Genomic DNA, 19,339 nt, shown 5'->3' with positions numbered 1-19,339 from the left:
CTTTTACTGCTGATTGCATTTGAACAGCTTAAAAATCACTTGTTTTTAAACTGCCAGGCTAGGTAAATTGCTAATTAAAACCAGTTAATTGTGTCTGCCACCCCTAAATATATGCTTTGCAAATACTAATAAACAGCCAATATTCTAGTAATATGCATGCCTATAATTTTTGTTAAAACTAAGAATATGTCCTTAAAAATAAAATATTTTACCAAATCCCTTTAGACAAAAGAAAAACAATACAGAAGTGAAATCACTCATAATTTCATACTTCGCTTGCTTCGCTTCTTACACAGATACAGTTGACTAAACTTTCTCATAAGGGACGGGTCTCACAAGTCTTTCAGCTCTCTGGGAAGTACATTTTAAACCACAGACAACCAGGTACACAATCCAAGCCTTTTTGAGCAAACGCCAAACCATTTCTCTTCTGTGGCCACTTTCTGTTTTTAACACAGTGTGAAGGCTGGTGGCCTCACACTCACTGTCTCTTCCTCTTCTTTTTGGTGCAGTTTGCAGAAGACAAAAGTTACGTATGATGTCAAACCACCATAAAATGTGGTTAGCTAGTTTTACTTCTAATTTAGTCTTGACCATATTTCCAACCATAAAAGGAAGGGGGGAGGGGGAAGAAGAACTTCCAAATTTAGATGAGCTTCCAAATTAACTCACTCAAAAGGCTTGATCATGTCATTGAGTATATAGAAAGTATATTTTTTATTTTGTAACCCTTTTTGCACAGAAAACACTGCTCAGTACCAATATGACAGAAATGCAGAGATTAACTGAGGTCAGGATTTTTGGAAACTGAAAGTGTGTAGTTAAACAACAATATGGCTTCTTCGTGTAGCTCATGTATCCAATGTTTCATGCTGACTTAGCCTCTCTGTTTAAGCCTGCCGAAGCATCCTGATCTGGAGCAGAGCTTTGCAGAAATTGTCATAATGACATAGTTGGACGACTTGGCATGAGTGGCAGGAGCAGATCCAGAGCCAGCCACTCTGCTCTTATTCCCTCTGCAGCCATTTAGAAAGCAAAACATATTAGGTAATTTACTTCTCTGCATTCTGACTGCCAAAATGCTTTAAAGCTTTACTTAAAACTCTATTCACAGTTGCCAGCTTGTGAATAACTACAGGAACATACCGGGTCAGTGAAATAACACAAAAGACTACACGGGGTAAGAAACAATTCAGCCTTGAGTCTAAGAAAAGAGGTTTTAATAATGACTATTTAAGTTTTATCCAACAAGCAAGCTATACAATTTTTGAAATTACCTCTCAGACTAATTTCCACAGGTGGAGCTGAAGTAAACGGCCCCTTGTTTATTCTACATTTTAGAAATGGCTCATAGATTAATCAAAGAGCTGAGAGATGCACAAGCGCTAGTATGCTTTCACTGCACATTTCTGTCACTCATTTTCGCCAAGAATCTGCACATTGATTTTTCTTACATTTGTTTTGTGTTCCATGAAAATAAGAAAAATAGATGTATATGGGGTTGGAACAACATAAGCAAATAATATTATTTCATTACTAATTCTCTTTTAATATTTAATTTTTGAGACGACTATTCATTTAAACTACAACCAGACAATGCAAATTATGGTTGGTAATTACCCATTATTAATTACCAAATACCAATTATGACTTGGTAATTAAATCTTTAGGTCATTTAACACAACATCTACATACCAACAAGTGCTAGAGGTGATATGATGTCTAGAGGTTTTTAAATAAATCTTTACTTTTTTTTAACAAAGGATGCATTAAACTGATCAAGTGACAGTAAAGATTTTAAATTGTTAGAAAATATTAAATATTCAAAATGCTATTCTTTTAGCCATTTTATTTATATTATTTATATATATATATATAAAGAATAAAGCAATTATAAGAATATTTAGCAGCAGAACTGTATTCAACATTGACAAGTTGAAATGTTTCTTAAAGTGACACTCCACCCCAAAATGACAATTTTGTTATTAATCACTTACCCCCATGTATAATATATATATATATAACAATATTACTTTATATTATTTAATAAAACAATAAATAATAATTACAAAGCATTTTCGTTTTCGGCCAAGCGATACAGAATTTTCTGTTTCGGCCCAGAACCATCGTTTCGGTTCTTGTTACATTTAATTTGATTTAAAATGAATAATAATTTACTTTAAAATGCACCAATTGCAGAAGGGCCAGCACAACTTTTAAGTACAAGTTCAAGGCATTGTTCAAAATACCTGAAGTAGCACAGCAGTGCATTCCTGTTTACAGTTAATGTGGACTAGACTAGACTATAATACAAATAGTTGAGTTTGCCAGGAGCATACAACATATCTGACAGGTTTTCATGAAAGTGTTGGTCAGTTTGCCTGCTTGACAATCACATTTTGCACTGCAGCAATAAAACTTAAGTGAGATAAACAAACTGAGAAATGTTTATTTTTAGTTAAAACTGTTTTATTTTATATTGTAATAATATTTCATAATATCATTGTTTGTACTGTATCTTTATTAAAAATACAAGCAGTCTTGGTGAGCACTTGGTGAGACTTCTTTTAAAAACATTGAAATCATACCAATCGAAACATTTGATTGCCAGCATAGGTCAGAGCTTTGTCAAATCTTCAGATGGCATGCCCACAAACCATCTGATACATACTGCACACAGAAATGGCAAGAATTGGCAGACGTTCGCAATATTATATTAATTTATTCTGTGTTGTCGGTCTCATAGACTTCTGACCAATGAACATTGCTACCTTACTGCGGTTTTATTTATTTATGTTACATAAAAAATGTGAAACAAAATGTTTACAGAAAAACAAAAAAACTACATTTATCTGTACCTTACTAAGGAAAAAAAGAATTTGTCTACAGTGCTAAAAAGTTGGGTTGGCATGTATCTGCTGTGTTTTTGAGTTTGACGTTTGCAAGATTTATTTTTTTTTTTTTATGTTTTCCATATAACATTTTTGTACCTGACCTATGTGTAACAAAAAAAAATTATTAATAACTATAAAAAACAACAACACACACATAAAAAAGGGTTGATTACTTAACATTCATGTCAGAACAAATGGTTGGCTCTTGGCCCAGATTATCTGCCTATAGTCAAAAGTCTGATCATGCAAGACTAATTAGTGACAGAATAATGACTCCAGAGTAAATTCTAGCTGGAAACTTCCTTGATTCAGAACGTAAATGAAACTTGCATAAAGTGGTTCTATTTTTTTTAAACCATGTGCTGACAACCTCAAAATTCCACAGACAAAATTATTCAGAGCATATATTCACTGTAGAAATGCAATCCAGGCGAGTCGTGTGTGCCATAAATCAGAGAAAGAGGTCAGACAATAAATGGGTCAATGATTTAATAAAATAAAATTACTACACGAAACAAAAAAACACACATACAATCAATATATGACTGGAGCTTGGAGGAAATAGAGCAACTAATATGAGAAACTTCATTTCAATATAACCTTATAATACCCTCAAGCAGTTTGGACTGAGCTAATCAAGACCCTGATTGACACACACACGCACCATAAATAAACTAGTCCTCATTTAAAGATTTTACATTTGGACAAAAAGAAGAACTTGGACCAACCAGAATGAAAGTTCCTGCAGCATTTCAAGAAAGAGGGTTACTTCCAGCATGCAAATATGAAATAAACACATTTGAATACCTTTTGTTTTGACTAAAGTGAAAAATAGCGACAGCCTTCAAGATTTTGAAAAAAAAAATATTTTTTTGAAAGGACCCATGTGTAAGCTAGCATGCTCTTTCTTAAAATCATACATGAAGCTGCACCGTTTCCAAGCAAATTATTTTTGTTTGGTTAAATATTAAATAAATAAATAAATATTAAATAAATAAATAAATAAATAAATAAATAAATAAATATATAAATATATAAATATATATATATATATATATATATATATATATATATATATATATATATATATATACTGTGAGGTCAAAAGTTTGAGACCACAGAGAAAATCTGGGATTCTTAAGCACACCAGTCAAACAACAATCAAGCAAAGATTATTACACATACTTCAGAGGTCAACCAGAGTCCTTTCTTCAAAACCACTTGGCAAAATAACTAGTAGTGCAGTAGTTAGCATGTTGGGAGAGGCTGCTGAGATTCCTCACATATTTTCAGCCCTTTGCATGATGTCAAGAGACATGGCGAGGAGAAAGCTTATTCAGAACTGGTTCTATCTTTGTTTTCTATAAAAACACAGAAACAACATTATTTTCATGCATCGGTTATTATTATTAATAGGTCTCCACCGTCTGCATTCTTGCACTGATGTGGAAGGAGCAACATAATGAAGCACTGTAATAATATTTCCTTCACAACATGAGTCCTTGAACCAAATGTGATGTTATCAGTTCAAATTAGATTCAGTCATTCACTTAATCAATCCAAACGATTCTTCAGTGAACTCAAAGGGAAATTATGTTCTTAATTATGTACAGTGCCATTTACAAGTTTGGGGTCTGTAAGAGTAAGGCTCCAGCTGGCAAAAATGATGTAGTTGATGTCTATTTTAAATCCACTGCATTGAGAAACATGTAATTATGCAGATTAAGATGTGCACTACTAATAAACTGAACGTTATTAGACCACCCTTTAGTTGTTAAACAACATGACAAGGCCATCTGTAGAGCAGATTCCCACATGTGAGGAAACTGTTCAGTGTTAAAGATCCCACTGAAACCTGAGAACAGTGAGAAATGTTCACCTATTGTCACTTTGCTTGTGCTGATTTTGTTTGCAGTCAAGACCCGACATGACCAAGCAATGTCCACTCACACCTGTGCAAAGTAAACTTATTACTCTAACACACTTCCATACTTCCTGATGGGTTCAATTTCCAATCCAGCGCTTTCATAACTCTGTGACAACATGATGAATTACTGAAGGGGTTGGGGGGTGGAGGAGGGTGGCACTCAAGGCCACGAAAGCAACCTGTCTGCCAGCCGGCCTGCAGCCCATGCCACACATTTACTCTAACATACAGCTGGGAAAACATATGACCATTATGGGCCATTCAACATGTATCTAAAACCCAAACTTTTTCCTTTCGAGTTTCAGTTCTTATGTTCTCAACAAAAAGTTAATATAAAAGGGACATGTTCGAACACATCTTCCACTCTAGTGTGTAACTTCACGAGGTTGTATTTGAGATTAAAAACTCTGCCCTACGGTCTTGTACAGTTAAGACCCATCATTCGAATAACCACATGTATGACAAAAAAGATTTAAGAGAAAAGAGCCATAAAGAGTTTTGCTAAAAGCTATATTAACCAGTCATAAAAAAGTAGCTGCTTTTGGCTACTAACAATACAAGAATGAGTCAATGGGTTGGTAACCTGACATTGAATGTTTCCCAATAAAAAAACACAACTCTGAGTCTGACTCACTTACTTATTCCAGTAGTGTAATAAAAATAAATAATAAAAATACAGTAAGTTCTATAAGTGTCAACGACCTGAAATCGAGAGAAGTAAATATGGAAATGAAGCTAAGCCAAAACAGGATTTGTAGACAACTTCTAACATTTGCACTTTATTCAAACCAGCAGAGTCATGCAGTAGAGCATGACCGTGCAAAACGGGTACTAACCTAACGTTTTCCACTTTAATATTTGCTTACCTAATAGCGGCCTAACTTCTTGCAAGGAAGGTGCTTCTTACTGAAGCTGGGGGGAAAGCACTAAAAGTATGTTTTTGTGAACCTTTAGCTCGGCTCTTATTGGTCTTATTGGGTCATTGCACAGCTTTGTCATGTGATGTAAACATGACGGCGCCCATAAAGACAAGTGTTCAATAAAACAGCCTTTTCTAGAAAAATGACATGGTTTGGAATGAATCTTATTTGAGCGCATATCATACAATAAAACATGCCAAAAGTGCGGTTTATTTCTTTAAATATACAGTTCTATTCATCAGCAAAAATAACTGAGTATACCTTTAAGGGGGCTTCCTTGGAAGTAAGCCATCGCAACTACTACAAACTGTTTTAAAAAAAAACAATCAAACAACGTCAAAGCCACTTAAATACGAAAGGTAAACAACAATACTGTAGTGGCAGAACAGGGAGTCATTAATCTGGACGTAAACGCCTGGAATTTACTGGTTTGGAGGACAAGCCGAACCAGTTTGCGACACTGGCGCATAGTCAAATATTCATCTGAACGCAAGGTTTTGTTTTTTTTCTTTTCACTTGGATACAGTTTCTTCTTCTTATGCTAAAGTGACTCGCTCGCGCCGTCTCATTGGAAACGGCAACGCAAAGTGATACTGTAACTGATCCATAAGAAGGGAGTTGAACTCACCCATACTGTCCTTCGATTAGAGACCGTCTTGATCTGATGTGTACAATCTGCCGTCCTGGTAGCTGATGTTAGCTAGCAGACTGGATGCTAGCGGTAAATCCTACTTGTGTGTGGAATCGTGTTGATGAAGTGCTTGTTAGCGAGTTTATTTGCGTTACTAATCCATTCGACTTGGTTTAGATGTCGGACTGTTGTTTTAAGTGTGAGGTATGATTCTTGAGAGTACTGTGCAGGAAGTTATCCCGAAGTCTCCACCTTTCTTAGATTTGCCTCCGCGATATTTCATCGGGAGAATCCCGCGAGAAGTCAGATATCCTCTCTGGAATGCAAAACGCTGAGGTGTGACATTTTAGTGTAAATTGGTTATTAAAGCACAAATGTCCATATCCACGCAAATATTGCAGTGATTTACCAGTATAAAAATATATATATACTTATATTATACATATACATAGTTATACTTTGCTAGTGTGTACAGCAAATATTGTAAATTAACTGGAAAATACTCATATTTTTATTGTATGTAAGAAGCAATTTTACTTGAAGTGTATTAGAAATGAAAAAAGACCTTTTTTATCATGTCTTAAATATTTTAATACAAAAAAAGGATTATGTTGCATTTACATTGCGGGTGGGGGATGATACCAGTCATTCACTTTCAGTCAGTCACTTTTTCATGATGTTTTCGTCAACAGAGTATTTAGGCAGTGAAGTAGCTGTGAAATCTCGTCTTCTCTCAGTTGAATGTCTCTCTGTGAATGAATTATTTGCATTCAATTTGGCTATTAAGCTGCTAACGGTTAACTGAAATTGCCTCAATCAAAGCCAATTTCCATAACTATGTACTTCCCTGAGTTTTATGGCAGGTTTGAAATGATATCTGCTCAGCCTATGCTCATGATTACAGAACAACCACAAAGAATTACATTTACTGAGAAAGAATCGTAGCATTACACTACGGAAGAGGGCTTATAGCATCATCTGAAGGTAACATGAGATGCTTTTTATACTAGGCCTACAACATAGTGGATGAAAATGCAACCAAATTTTAACGCTAAATGTATTATTGTTATAGTGAAAACCTATGCAGTAATAAAGGAAAAACATGAAAAATAATATGCAAAACGGTCATATTATTTTATATTTATGAGAAAGCAAGTAACCTAAAAAGTTATGAGAAAAGCTTGGTGCTGTATTAGAGGCTATTTTGACAATTTATTATTTACAACCTGTTTGAAATTTTATATTCTATTATATTACATAACAATTTAGAAAACATACATTTGCTGTGAACTGTACCAAATAGTAACACACACACACACACACACACACACACCTACGTTTGTGGGGACATCCCATTGGCGTAATTAACTAACCGTTTTTATACTGTAGAAGCTGTATATTCTATCTCCCTTCACCAACCCTAGCCCTAAACCTTACCCTCACAGGAAACTGTGCATTTTTACTTTCTCAAAAAAAAAAACTAATTCTGTATGATTTATAAGCGTTTTGAAAAATGTCATAAGTCACCCTCTCCTTGTAATACCTGTGTCATACCCATGTCATTATACAGAGTTGTGTCCTGATGTGTCACAAAAACAAGAGCACACACACACACACACACACACGATTTACATCTACATAATAGATATCCATCTAATGGGGTCGTGAGATCCAATGGAGGTCCAGAATGAAGTCATGGTTTCCATGTCCTCCCTAATCCCCAGACATAAACAACATTGAAACTTTATGAGTAGTTCTGAAGCACAGATTTGAGTAGATTTATATGTGCTTAATCTCCCCCCTCATAAACACAGTTCAGAACTAGTAACAGCATTCCAAGACTGTTAAAGGGCAAAGGGTGACCGTACTCCTTAATAGGTCCTTAATATATTGCTTGACGTTTCAGTTATTTAGTTTTGTTTACCGTTTACACAGACCTATGAAGTAAGTGGGGGGTTCTTTCAATATATTCCTGTGGTTTTGTCTCTCTCTGCTGGGCACTCCAAGCAATTGCTTAGACCTGCTTTCTTTTAAACCAATGAAACATTCACTTTAAATTGCCTTACTACCAATTGAGTAAACTTATCTTGTCCTACGAAATTTTCGAAATTGCTTTTACAGCCAGCAGAGGGCAGAATATGAACAATATACAAAACTAAGACGGTGGAACTTTCTTTTATATTAATAGTGTATTTTCTTACTTACTTTCAGTTCTCTATATGACTTGTAATGTCTTATTTTGCACAAGAAATTAAATCAATAATATAATATAATATAATATAATATAATATAATATAATATAATATAATATAATATAATATAATATAATATAATATAATATAATAATTTACACATAATTGTTAAGGCATTTTGAGTATTGCTGTTCTAATGATTGACATATTGTGACCAACACATAATTATAAAATATAATTTGGTTTTGTAGCTTCGGACATCTGAACTCTAGAACTGAAGACACATCGCTTTATATCCTGTAGCAGATGCTAACAAAAAGCTGGTGTCAGCACACCAGCATAATAAAAATGTAGTAAAATATTAAAGCTTTCACTCCACAGTTCTGGGTGAAATGTTGTTTGTTTATAGCACTAAGTGTTGTGTGACTGCACAACAGCACAAATAAGCATATTGTTGTAAATTTCAGCATGGATGCACTAATGTTAGTCAGAGCAAGGCATTTTGTCTTAACTCACTAACCCACTTAGAGCGAGTTCCTGGGGCAGAAACAGTGAGGCACGTGAGAGCATTTCCCCATTTCACCCTTTTAGCTCTCAGAAGCACGTGCAGGCCTGTGCCAGATGGTGTGCTCTTCATCTGCCAGTGGCCTGTCTGAGACACACTGGAAATGATCTCCTGTCTTTGTGCCAGTGACACAAAAGAGCCGTATGCTGTTTGCATATGTCTGAGGCCTGAGAATGACTGTTTGGATGAGATACTTTCTTTCAAATAATAATGCAAATGATACTGGACAGTGTAGGTATAGGCATAGGCCTACTTACATACATTTATGTGTGTGTATATGATTTATTTCTAAATTAGTTTTGGTATTTTGTTATGATTTTGGTATTATTATTAGTAAAAATAGAAATAATTCTAGATATGTTTTTAGATCTTGTGTATTTGTATGTGTAACTGTGTATAATTATAATAGTGAGTTGCAAAGCCATTCGCTTAACCAATGATAAGTTAGCTACAATGGTGACATCACTCATCATATACCACCACCCTCAGGTGACAATACAATTTCTAGATAGATAGCCCTGTAGTTTGTTAGCATTCCATAGCATAAATTATATGATTTAAAATAAATGTATGTAAATGTAGGCCTATCATTTATTCAACATATGCAATATTTGTATATAATAACCTTATATATTTTTATAGCTATTATAAACATGTTTTTATATATCTGTCTTTTGCATGTTTTGTTACATTTGTGTGTGTGTGTGTGTGTACACTGTGTGTTTTTAAAGAAAATAATACTTTAATATCTTATGAATGAATCTTATGAATCTTATCTTATGAATCTTATGAACTTATGAATGGCAGTGTATATAGGCTATACCATTTGTAGGCCCACGTTATTTTATATGTCAATTTTAAAATGTAAAATAAACTATATTTTTTATTCAGCGTGATATATATGTTTTTACACATTTTCTACAGGCTTTTTATATTTAACTTTATATAAGTTGTAAGGTTAAATTGAGGCCACATTGTCCAATTTACTGTAATGATTTACACAACATGTGCCACAATGATAATAATTAACTTTATTACTTTGTGTGTGCGTACAGTACACCTGTGCAACACCTTTAGTCATACTATTTGTGAGTCTAACGCCCTGTAGGGTAGACTCCACTTAACGACTCCCCCAGTATCTTCCCGGAAACCGGCTGGTATCAGGCCCGTGATACGGCGCGCGGCGCAGACAAGCAGCCAGTGGCGAGTTTCGGTCGTGACGTGTGTCGCCAGTTCCCGCCCATCATCCGCAGCCCTCAGTCTCTGCTGCACAGGGAGTCCGTAACCTGGACAAACAGCAGCCAGACTTCAGTTCACGTATCCATCCATCATCGCTATGGGAATTATAGCGTTCTTCTTCCGAAACGAAGCTCTTATCCCCTACTACTTGAAACCCGTGCACGGCGGGGCACAGACTATAAAAAGGCGTCAGTGGACGGAATTTGTACACTGAGGGAATAAGCCAGCGAAGGGACAATACCTCACAACAATGTGGGTGTCCTGTTGATGCGGAGATGCTGATGCTCCACCTATGAAGCCGAAAAGTAACAGATGTGGACCAGGGCATATTTAAACAAGAGTGATTCCGCTGGGACGATGCCTGGGAAGATGTCTATGTCTTGGTCGCTGATAATGGTAAGTGGAAGATACATTTATTTACGCATTATGCTCCTCTTGTTCTCTCGAATATTCTGGCTTTTGTTGGATTTAAAGGGACAGTAGAGACACCTGGTGTATGCTACTGTAGTGAGGATGGAGCCCAAACAAAAGATTAGGACAGGATAATAAAGCAATTGTTTTCCTTTTAAACGAATTAATAGTAAAGCTGGCACACCTAAGCTTATGACACAGGTTAAATGGATAAACACAATCTTAAGAGTATTATTGTAGGCTATTGTTTGTGGTACTAATTTCACATATTTATCCTACATTAGTCAGTGTTTATTATAAAATATAAACGCTGAATAACAAGTCCATGAAACGTGGCATAGGTTAAATTAGGGACAATACTTGATTTAAGATGTATTATAATGGGAAGTATATATATTTTTTCCTCTTGAGTACCGGTATACATTCTATTACATTGTTGTGGTTGTTATGGCTTAGTAATATACCTACTTATTAGTTTACAGACATAAATTTGACTTAAAACTGCTGCCTTGTTCAAATTTAAACATTCACTTAATGTTCCTATGTGGTTTTTGTTTTGAAGATATTAACCATTGATATTTTTTATTAAATCAAAGTGATTCGTATGACTTGTTTTTCTATATGTTTTCATTCTAAAGGCATCTGCATGACATATGTTATTGTTTCATAGACAATGGCCTGTTGACATGACTTAAAATGGCTATTGTGTTGTAAAGATTTACATTTACAATCCTCATGCAGTAAGAAGCCAGCTGAGGTTAATTTGGTATCTCTATTCAGACTGGCTCATCCATAAGCAGGCCTTTATCAGGGGACCTTTAAATCCCATAATGCACACAGCTTTCTGTTGCTGCTCAATTTTCAAAACTGCATTTCAATTGTTTGATACCCATGCAGGCTAATATGCATTGTTAGTCTCACAACACCAGAAGGTTTAGTAGTTTGCTCTGTCAGTGTAAATCATCCATGCACCCTCGAAAAAACATATTTTTTGGCATTGACGCAAATGATGCGATGTGTTTGGCAAATGGCCTGACATTTGCAGGAATACTCCTCGCTCATTCATGCCACCTGCAGACTCGCTGGCTGTTGTCGATTATTAAACAGGCATGGATGTCTCTAGACAGGGAGTGTTTGTTCTTGCTTTGTAGTCTTCAGTTATTATGTATCAGAGGTGTAACAGGTGATAGTCTCGCAGAGTCTGGCACATGGAGTCCTGATGATATCACATCTTTCCCTCTGTCTGTTTTTGTAGATTTGCATACTACTGTATGTTTGTCTTGACGAGAATCTGTCCTGAAGTTCATAGGCAAATTCACTGAGACACACCCCAGGTTTCCCCACATGTTCAATATTTAGTTACATTTAGTTATATCACTGATTGCTCACTAAGTATAAATACATGTGATGTTAGGTAATTCGGTATGCACAGATAGCAAGCTCACGTATCAGTGAAAAGCCAAGTCCATTTACTCAAAGGTTAGTCAGGAAACCCCATGAGTCATTACAAATCATCCTGGCTCATCAGCGCAGCTCAGTCAACAATCACGCCTTGCAAAATGTAAATTATGGTTTTAAATATCCTACGAAATAAAACTTAATCTATTGTTAATTGAACATTTTAGTTTATTGAACTTTTAGACAAAAAAAAAATCTAAATGAGGAAAATTTTGAAGTAGTTGATATTTCCACGGCCTAAAGTATGTTGAGGTTATGATAGCTTATAACAGTATAGCAGACTGCTTGAATAAAATGCATAAATATCAGTTGACTATATCTCCAAATAGATTTGATATTTAAATTCATAGTTTTATTATCAAAGCTCAGTTTTTTTATGTATAGGGCAATAAAACCTGTTTTATCATGTTTGACACTTAAAGTTTAACATGACTTTCCAAACATCTGTTTTCTGATAAACAGATCAAATCTTAGTCTTAATTGAGTTTAATAACTTTTTTTAGTTTTCCTTGTTTTTGTTTCTCATGGCCTTACAGTTAATAATATGTCTGCTTAACATTTAGAATGAATATTTATGAATTTGTTTTGTAAAGCATGTGAGTTTCTATGAAAATGGCACTGCAATAAAGGGGTTCGTTTTGAACTGGTGCCAGAACTGCATATTTCACTTGAGACATTACACAGACACTCTCACATAAGAACTCATATTTATATAATCTTTGATAAAAATGTCCAAATTAGGTTTCGTACAAGTGCCCTTTTAACCCAGACGCTGTTCAGGGTGGGGTAAGAAGGTCTCAGTGTTTTGTACATCGCGTTCCTTCTTGTGGTTTTTTAAAGCAAGAGTGCGTGAAAAAGTGTTCCTCTTATCTTGGGTTGCCAGTTCCTCTTTCCAGAACCGCTTGAAAGAAAAACCAACTTGGGAGACAACAGCGTACTCATTCTTCGCTTTAGAAGCGCACTAAGCATACAGACATTGTCCTGTCATCAGTGAAGTCCTGTCATCCCTCTCGCTGCCCCACTTCAAACCCTGGTCTGTTAGTTCACCGCTGGCCCTCTTCTCTCTAGAGTTAAGGCTGCTGGTTGAGCACAGCTTTATCTAATCACTATTCATGTTCAGTCTGTCCTCCTGAAACAATCCCCATCACCTCACGAAGAGCAACACATGCATCCAAGCCCAAGCACTCTGGCATCATCCCACGGTTAGTATGTGTTTGCTGGAGAATATTAATGTCATGTTTGTTTTGATTCAGCACCCCCCTGTATTAGCGAGGAAATTAGTCTCCTGCGCTTTTATACTAGTCTTCTGTGCGGTCTGTTGTTGAGGAAATGTAGTAAAACTCCAGGGGATTCATGATCAGCAGTTAATAGAGCTTTGTGTTTAGAAACTGATGATGCAGCGAGGCCCTTGTGTGCCGCGCTTTAAAGCATCATATTTTTTGGTGATGACTTTTGTACCGAGCCCAAGATGCCTGTCGTGTGCCGAATTAAAATGTGGACTAGCATCATAAAGAATATTAGGTGCAGTTAACATGCTGTGCAGACAGCTTTGCTAGATGCGCCAGAGGAAAGAGGGGGACTGTTATGATCGGAATTTGGCTTTCAATGGGGCAAGCTTAAGCTGTAGTTACTTTAGACCGGCTGTGTTTACAGGCTTCTTGTCATTAAAAGTTATTCTGAAGGTCACCGGGCTGTGGGAGTGCTGTCAACGCATTCCAGGGTTCCCTGTTGTTGGTCTGTAAAGTGTTTTTGCATGGGTGATTTGTTGCAGACTGTGTAAACGTTAAGCAAACTTATGTTTTAGAGAGGAGTTAGGAGTTGCTTACATTTGCTCATTACCTAAACATAATGCTAATTGTTTTTGTGATACTGTTTTTCTCTTTTTCAATATAATCAATTACATTTTTAAGCCCAATGGGTAATATATTTGTGCAGCATACTGTTGTGATATTAATGAATATTTATTGGTTAACAGTAAATAAACAAATTGAAACAATTGTAATAATAATAACATTCTTTTACAGACCCAAAAAAAAAGACTAATTCAACAAAAACAAAGCTTCCCACTTTCATTGCAGAGAGCGGTGAAACTTTGCCGTGTTTTATTTTTTATTTTTTTGAAATTAGAAAATTTTGAAATTATTCCCATATCACTAATGATCCAAGAGGACCATTGTTCCAAAGAATAATACATTAGTTCAAATAAAAAATAACTGGCAACTTTTGAGAAAGGTGGATTTTTACAAATGGTGCAGCCAAATATAGTCTTATTCATGTATTTCTTGATATAGTGCCTTATTTTATTAAGACCAAGGTACAGTCGAGATGATGAGCAATTGTAAACAGTGTTCTCTTTGTCTTATTTCAAATAAAATATTTATTTATAAAAATGTCTTACTTCAGTGATAATGCTTAAAGTTGGGATGAAATAGAAATTAATCTATCCTCTAAACAAATTTCTTCATCTGTAAATGTGTTTTCCTTTCCCTGTGAAATGACAGACTTTTCTTATGACGTATGCTGGATTTCACCAATAATTTTGGTAATTTTGTCTACATAAACCCGCCCCACCCTGCATTTTTCCAATAATCCATTTTACTCGGATGTACGTCACACTATGGAAGAAATCATCTGATGCTACTTCCTTTTCATCACACTTTAGATGACTGTTGGCTCCATTTTCTCGAATTAGTGACTCTTCCACTGGTTATTATGAAATGTCAAACTTGTCTTGTAGTTGCTGTAAAGACTTGAGTATGTAGCCATCAAACAACTGAAAGAATTTTCTAGCACCAGTGGTCTTCTTTATTGTGCTATTGTTGACTCTTCTTACAATACAAACCCATGACGCAGTGGTCCTTCATGCTAAATAGACTGTCATTATGCATTTTGATTGATGTATTGTCATTGCATAACAAACTTCTTGTTGTTCTTTCATTGTTAGCTGCTGTTCACTGCGGTCAGTGACGTCTTAACCCACACACTGACCCCCAGCCCGACCACAGAGAAGCCCTTGTCTCCTCGACACTACCACCACATCGACCCCTCCACTGGAAACAAGCTGGTCTGCGACAAGTGTCCGGCGGGCACCTACGTGTCCTCCCACTGCACAGAGGCCAGCGTACGGGAATGCAGCCCCTGCTCAGATGGCACCTTCACCCGGGGCGAGAACGGTGTTCAGCAGTGCCACCGCTGCCAGAGACCCTGCCAAGCCCCATTCGTCGAGAAAACTCCCTGTACGTCCACCAACGACCGGTTGTGCGTGTGCCCGCCAGGCAGCTTCTCCCAGGGTGGAAAGTGTCAGCGGTACTCATTATGTCCACCGGGGTGGGGCGTCCGAAAGCGAGGGAGTGAGACAGAGGATGTGCGCTGCCGGGAATGTCAGCGTGGCACCTTCTCCGACGTGGCATCAGATGCTCTGAGGTGCCGATCTCACACAGATTGCTCGTCTCTGGGCTTAACGTTGCTGATCAAAGGCACAGAAAAGACAGATAGTGTGTGTGGACCAACTCCAGCCAGTTCGGTCTATGTCCTACTTGGAGAGGCCTACGTTTCCACGGTTTCCAGCACTGAGTCAGCATATAGAGGTGAGAGTGGAAAAAGATCAGTGAAGAGCTATTCCTCACTGAATAGACTGTTTTGATAGATAGATAGATAGATAGATAGATAGATAGATAGATAGATAGATAGATAGATAGATAGATAGATAGATAGATAGATAGATAGATAGATAGATAGATTTCTTTACTTGGTAGTGTTATATTCTCCTGTTTGTTGTACAAGTGCATTCATCCACTGGTTCTGTTACTCACAGCTCCCTCTTTTCAGCTTGATTGCTCAACCCCTTCATCAACTTCTCTAATTTGGTGTTTAAATAAAGCAGTGGTTGTATGTGATGTTTTCGTTAATGTTCTTTAGAGGACTCTTTTTTTAAGCCTGTACGGATGAAGCTGTTTATGGGTAATTTAAAATTATTTAACGCTTTTTAATTCGCACATATAAAAACTTTCGAGAGTTTTAATGGTTGGTAAGATTATTTAAATGTTTTTCAGAGAAAACTCTTGTGCTCAACAAGACTTGGTTTCTTTTTCAACTATTTTAGTATGTTTTATTTTATTTTTTTTTACTATTTTAGTACTCCAGTCTTCAGTGTAACATGACCCTTCAGAAATCCTTCTAAAATGCTGATTTGGTTCCTTCATTTGTTTGAAGTTGTGAAAAATATTGTTATCAACTTTGTGCTTTTTCATATTTTTGTGGAAACTGATAGATACTTTTCAGAAGCTTTTGATGAATAGTGTTCTAAAGAACCTAATTTATTTTAAATAGAATGAAAACTGAAAACTCAGTTTTGATTCATTTAACAAATCTTTGCTATTTAAAAGTGTTCATTTCTTCAAAACACTTTTTTAAGTCATAGTATTGCCAGTAGTAGTAGTTTTTATCTCTTATTTTCGTAAGAAACCTATTTCTGATTGCTCCATTTGCATTGACTTTAGTTTTTGGGTCAAATCTGAGCAGTTAAGATCAGAAATCCATGTGAGATTATGTTGGCTGAGCAGCACAGCTCCACTTTGCTATCTACACGTGCCAGCTTGATTCTGGATTAAAGTTTTAGATACTCTCCCTTCTGTTTTGTTGTCTAGGTTAAGCTCATCTTTAGGACTGCACTTAATTCTCTCTCTCTCTCTCTCTCTCTCTCTCTCTCTCTCTGTCTCTGTTTTTGTGTGTAATTATATGGTCTACTCTGCACACAGCTAGTACTGCAGTCTTACCAGCTACAGAGGTTCTAGATGTAGCCGGGTCAGTCCTCAGTAGCACAGACATGGCCCTCAACGCTGAAGAAGACTTTCCCACAACCACAGCTTCCTCCAAGGCTAGTGATGAGGATGGCAGACCCTTAATCGCTGCAACTCAGGACCTCCCTAAACTGCAAAACAAGTTTTCCTTATCACAAGACTCCCAGCCTGCCAGTCAACAGGCAATGGAGAGTCTGTCTGAGGCCAAGGCCCAAGGTTTGGGCTACCGGCCCATCCGCAGGGGTGCACCGAGGCCTAGCACGCACAAGCACTTTGACATCAACGAGCACCTCCCTTGGATGATAGTCCTGCTGCTACTGCTGGTGCTGGTAGTGATTGTGGTGTGCAGCGTAAAGCGCAGTTCGCGAGTGCTGAAGAAGGGTCCCAGACAGGATCCCAGCAGCATCATGGAAAAAGCCATCCACAAGAAGCCCAGCTCTCCAGCGCAGACCAAGGAGAGGTGGATCTACTATTCAAATGGACAGGGTGAGTAATGTTTTTGTGTTTTAATAGATATATTTCAATGTTATGTGTTTACTTACAAGACTTTTGTGCTGGGAGGAAGACCTTTATTTCATTGCTTATGTGAGCAAACTCAGAGTTTCTCAGGGGAACACAAGTTTTGTAAGAAAACACTGTAGCAATAAAATATAATTGTTCCTCCAATCACATATTTTTTATTTTCGGTGTTTATTGAATGTCTCATCAAAATACCTGATTAAGTTGACCAGTCCAAACAATTTAAAATCTACTTAAAATTATTTCTAAAGATACAAATTTGGACATAGTGTGAATAGCATTTAAGTGCTAAAGTAAATTCAACTTTACATTAAAGTTATCCAACCGAATAAGTTCATTAAAGGTGATTTATGTTTAAATACATTCTCCTATCCCAGCGTATCTGTAAGTAAATCATTCGTAGGTTGATTTTCTCTTAAATTATAAACACTATGGTGGTTTCAAAACATCTGTTTGTTTGAGAGCCCCCGACCAGCACTGCACAGCAACATCAATGCAACCAATGGTGTGATTTTAGGGCGTGGCTACCTGTTTGGCTGACCAATAGCAGGCAGACAGTGTCCATCGGTGAATGCCATTTATGGATTTATGAAATAGTGTTAATGGCTCTATGTTCTTTGGCGGATGCACAGACTCTCAGGACTTTGCATTCTGAATTATAATGCACTAGAGCGCCTGTGGATCTGTCTTCATACCAGTGCGTATCATATTGAGAACTTCTACAGTTACACAACCAAGACCAATGATAAGATCCCCTCTCTCGTGTTCTGTCAGTCACATGATCATACAGAACCTGATCTCCTTCTGTTTCCCACTCTGCTCCTTGGGTAGCATTTGCTTTACGTCTCTGGTGTTTCTCTTTTATTAATTATTTCACAGTCTCTGTCCCCCTAAAACCTGGTTGTTAATATGCCACAGAGGCTGTTAGGTTAGCTGAGACTGTGGCAATGGGCACTGGCTCATATCAGCCTCAGATATCCACCTGTGTGTATGCTCGAGCAGTTGGAACCAGATTATTCCAGTTCTTTGTGGTTTGAGAGCTAGAGGAGTGTATCGGTGGACATGGCCTGGTGGGAGCTGAGTGGGGGGACTGACTAATGTGTCTGAATTAAGGGTGCTGCTGAGCAAACATCTAACCATAAGTGTTCAGTATGCAACTCATCCAACAGAATTTGTTCTATAGATGTGACTGGTACATTAAACCATGTATAGGATAAAATGAGTAATCGAATTAGTAAAAAAAAATGGTCTCAGACTCATTGAAACATGGATTGTCAGGTCATAGAGACTTTAGGCTGGGCTATTTTGACTTTAGTTCTATTAAGAAACCACTTAACAACCACCCATACGGGTGTGGAAACATCAGCAAAATTTCATGGGTGAAAATCATCTGTTGTCAATAGTGTAGTGACTTATGTATCACAGTTCACACAGAGGTCACTTTCAAACCAAGCAGGTTTCTGTTGATCATCGCAAAGAATTTGCATGACCAACTAAACCCGATTGCAAAAACTGAGTGGGAAAACCTTTTGTCCTCATTAAAGGTTCCCAATCCATTGGATATCTGTTGAAATGAATGGATTATACCTATTAAAAATAAATTTGGCCACACCTTAATAACCTAGCACCCAAAAGATACCTATATATAATTTGAACTGAAATTATGAAAGTGTAACATATATAGTTTTTCTTTGCAGCTTTGTGGACTTTCAACAATTACTATTATGTAGATATTGCTATTATGTATGATATGAACAAATTACAACACTAATTTAAGAGTAGTT

The 19,339-nt window shown here is 36.7% G+C and overlaps 2 protein-coding genes across 5 annotated transcripts in view; one reads left to right on the top strand and one right to left on the bottom strand.

The window, feature by feature from the left end:
* LOC113120450 (CD2-associated protein-like) overlaps positions 1-6,637 on the bottom strand; it is a 46,831-nt gene extending 40,194 nt beyond the window's left edge. For all 4 annotated transcript variants that reach the window (XM_026290262.1, XM_026290263.1, XM_026290264.1 and 1 more), the window contains exon 1: positions 6,370-6,637. In XM_026290262.1, coding sequence (XP_026146047.1) covers positions 6,370-6,373 — 4 coding nt within the window. In that variant the 5' untranslated portion in view covers positions 6,374-6,637. The remainder of the gene's footprint in view (positions 1-6,369) is intronic.
* A 3,583-nt stretch (positions 6,638-10,220) lies between these two features.
* LOC113120449 (tumor necrosis factor receptor superfamily member 21-like) overlaps positions 10,221-19,339 on the top strand; it is a 20,280-nt gene continuing 11,161 nt past the window's right edge. Inside the window, exons 1-3 of the mRNA XM_026290261.1 lie at positions 10,221-10,764; positions 15,182-15,824; positions 16,995-17,522. Coding sequence (XP_026146046.1) covers positions 10,681-10,764; positions 15,182-15,824; positions 16,995-17,522 — 1,255 coding nt within the window. The 5' untranslated portion in view covers positions 10,221-10,680. The remainder of the gene's footprint in view (positions 10,765-15,181; positions 15,825-16,994; positions 17,523-19,339) is intronic.

This window comes from Carassius auratus, chromosome 20, assembly GCF_003368295.1.
Source record: "Carassius auratus strain Wakin chromosome 20, ASM336829v1, whole genome shotgun sequence".
Lineage (NCBI taxonomy): Eukaryota > Metazoa > Chordata > Actinopteri > Cypriniformes > Cyprinidae > Carassius > Carassius auratus.
The sequence above is the reverse complement of the archived record's forward strand: the minus strand, read 5'-3'. Positions and strand labels throughout refer to the sequence as shown.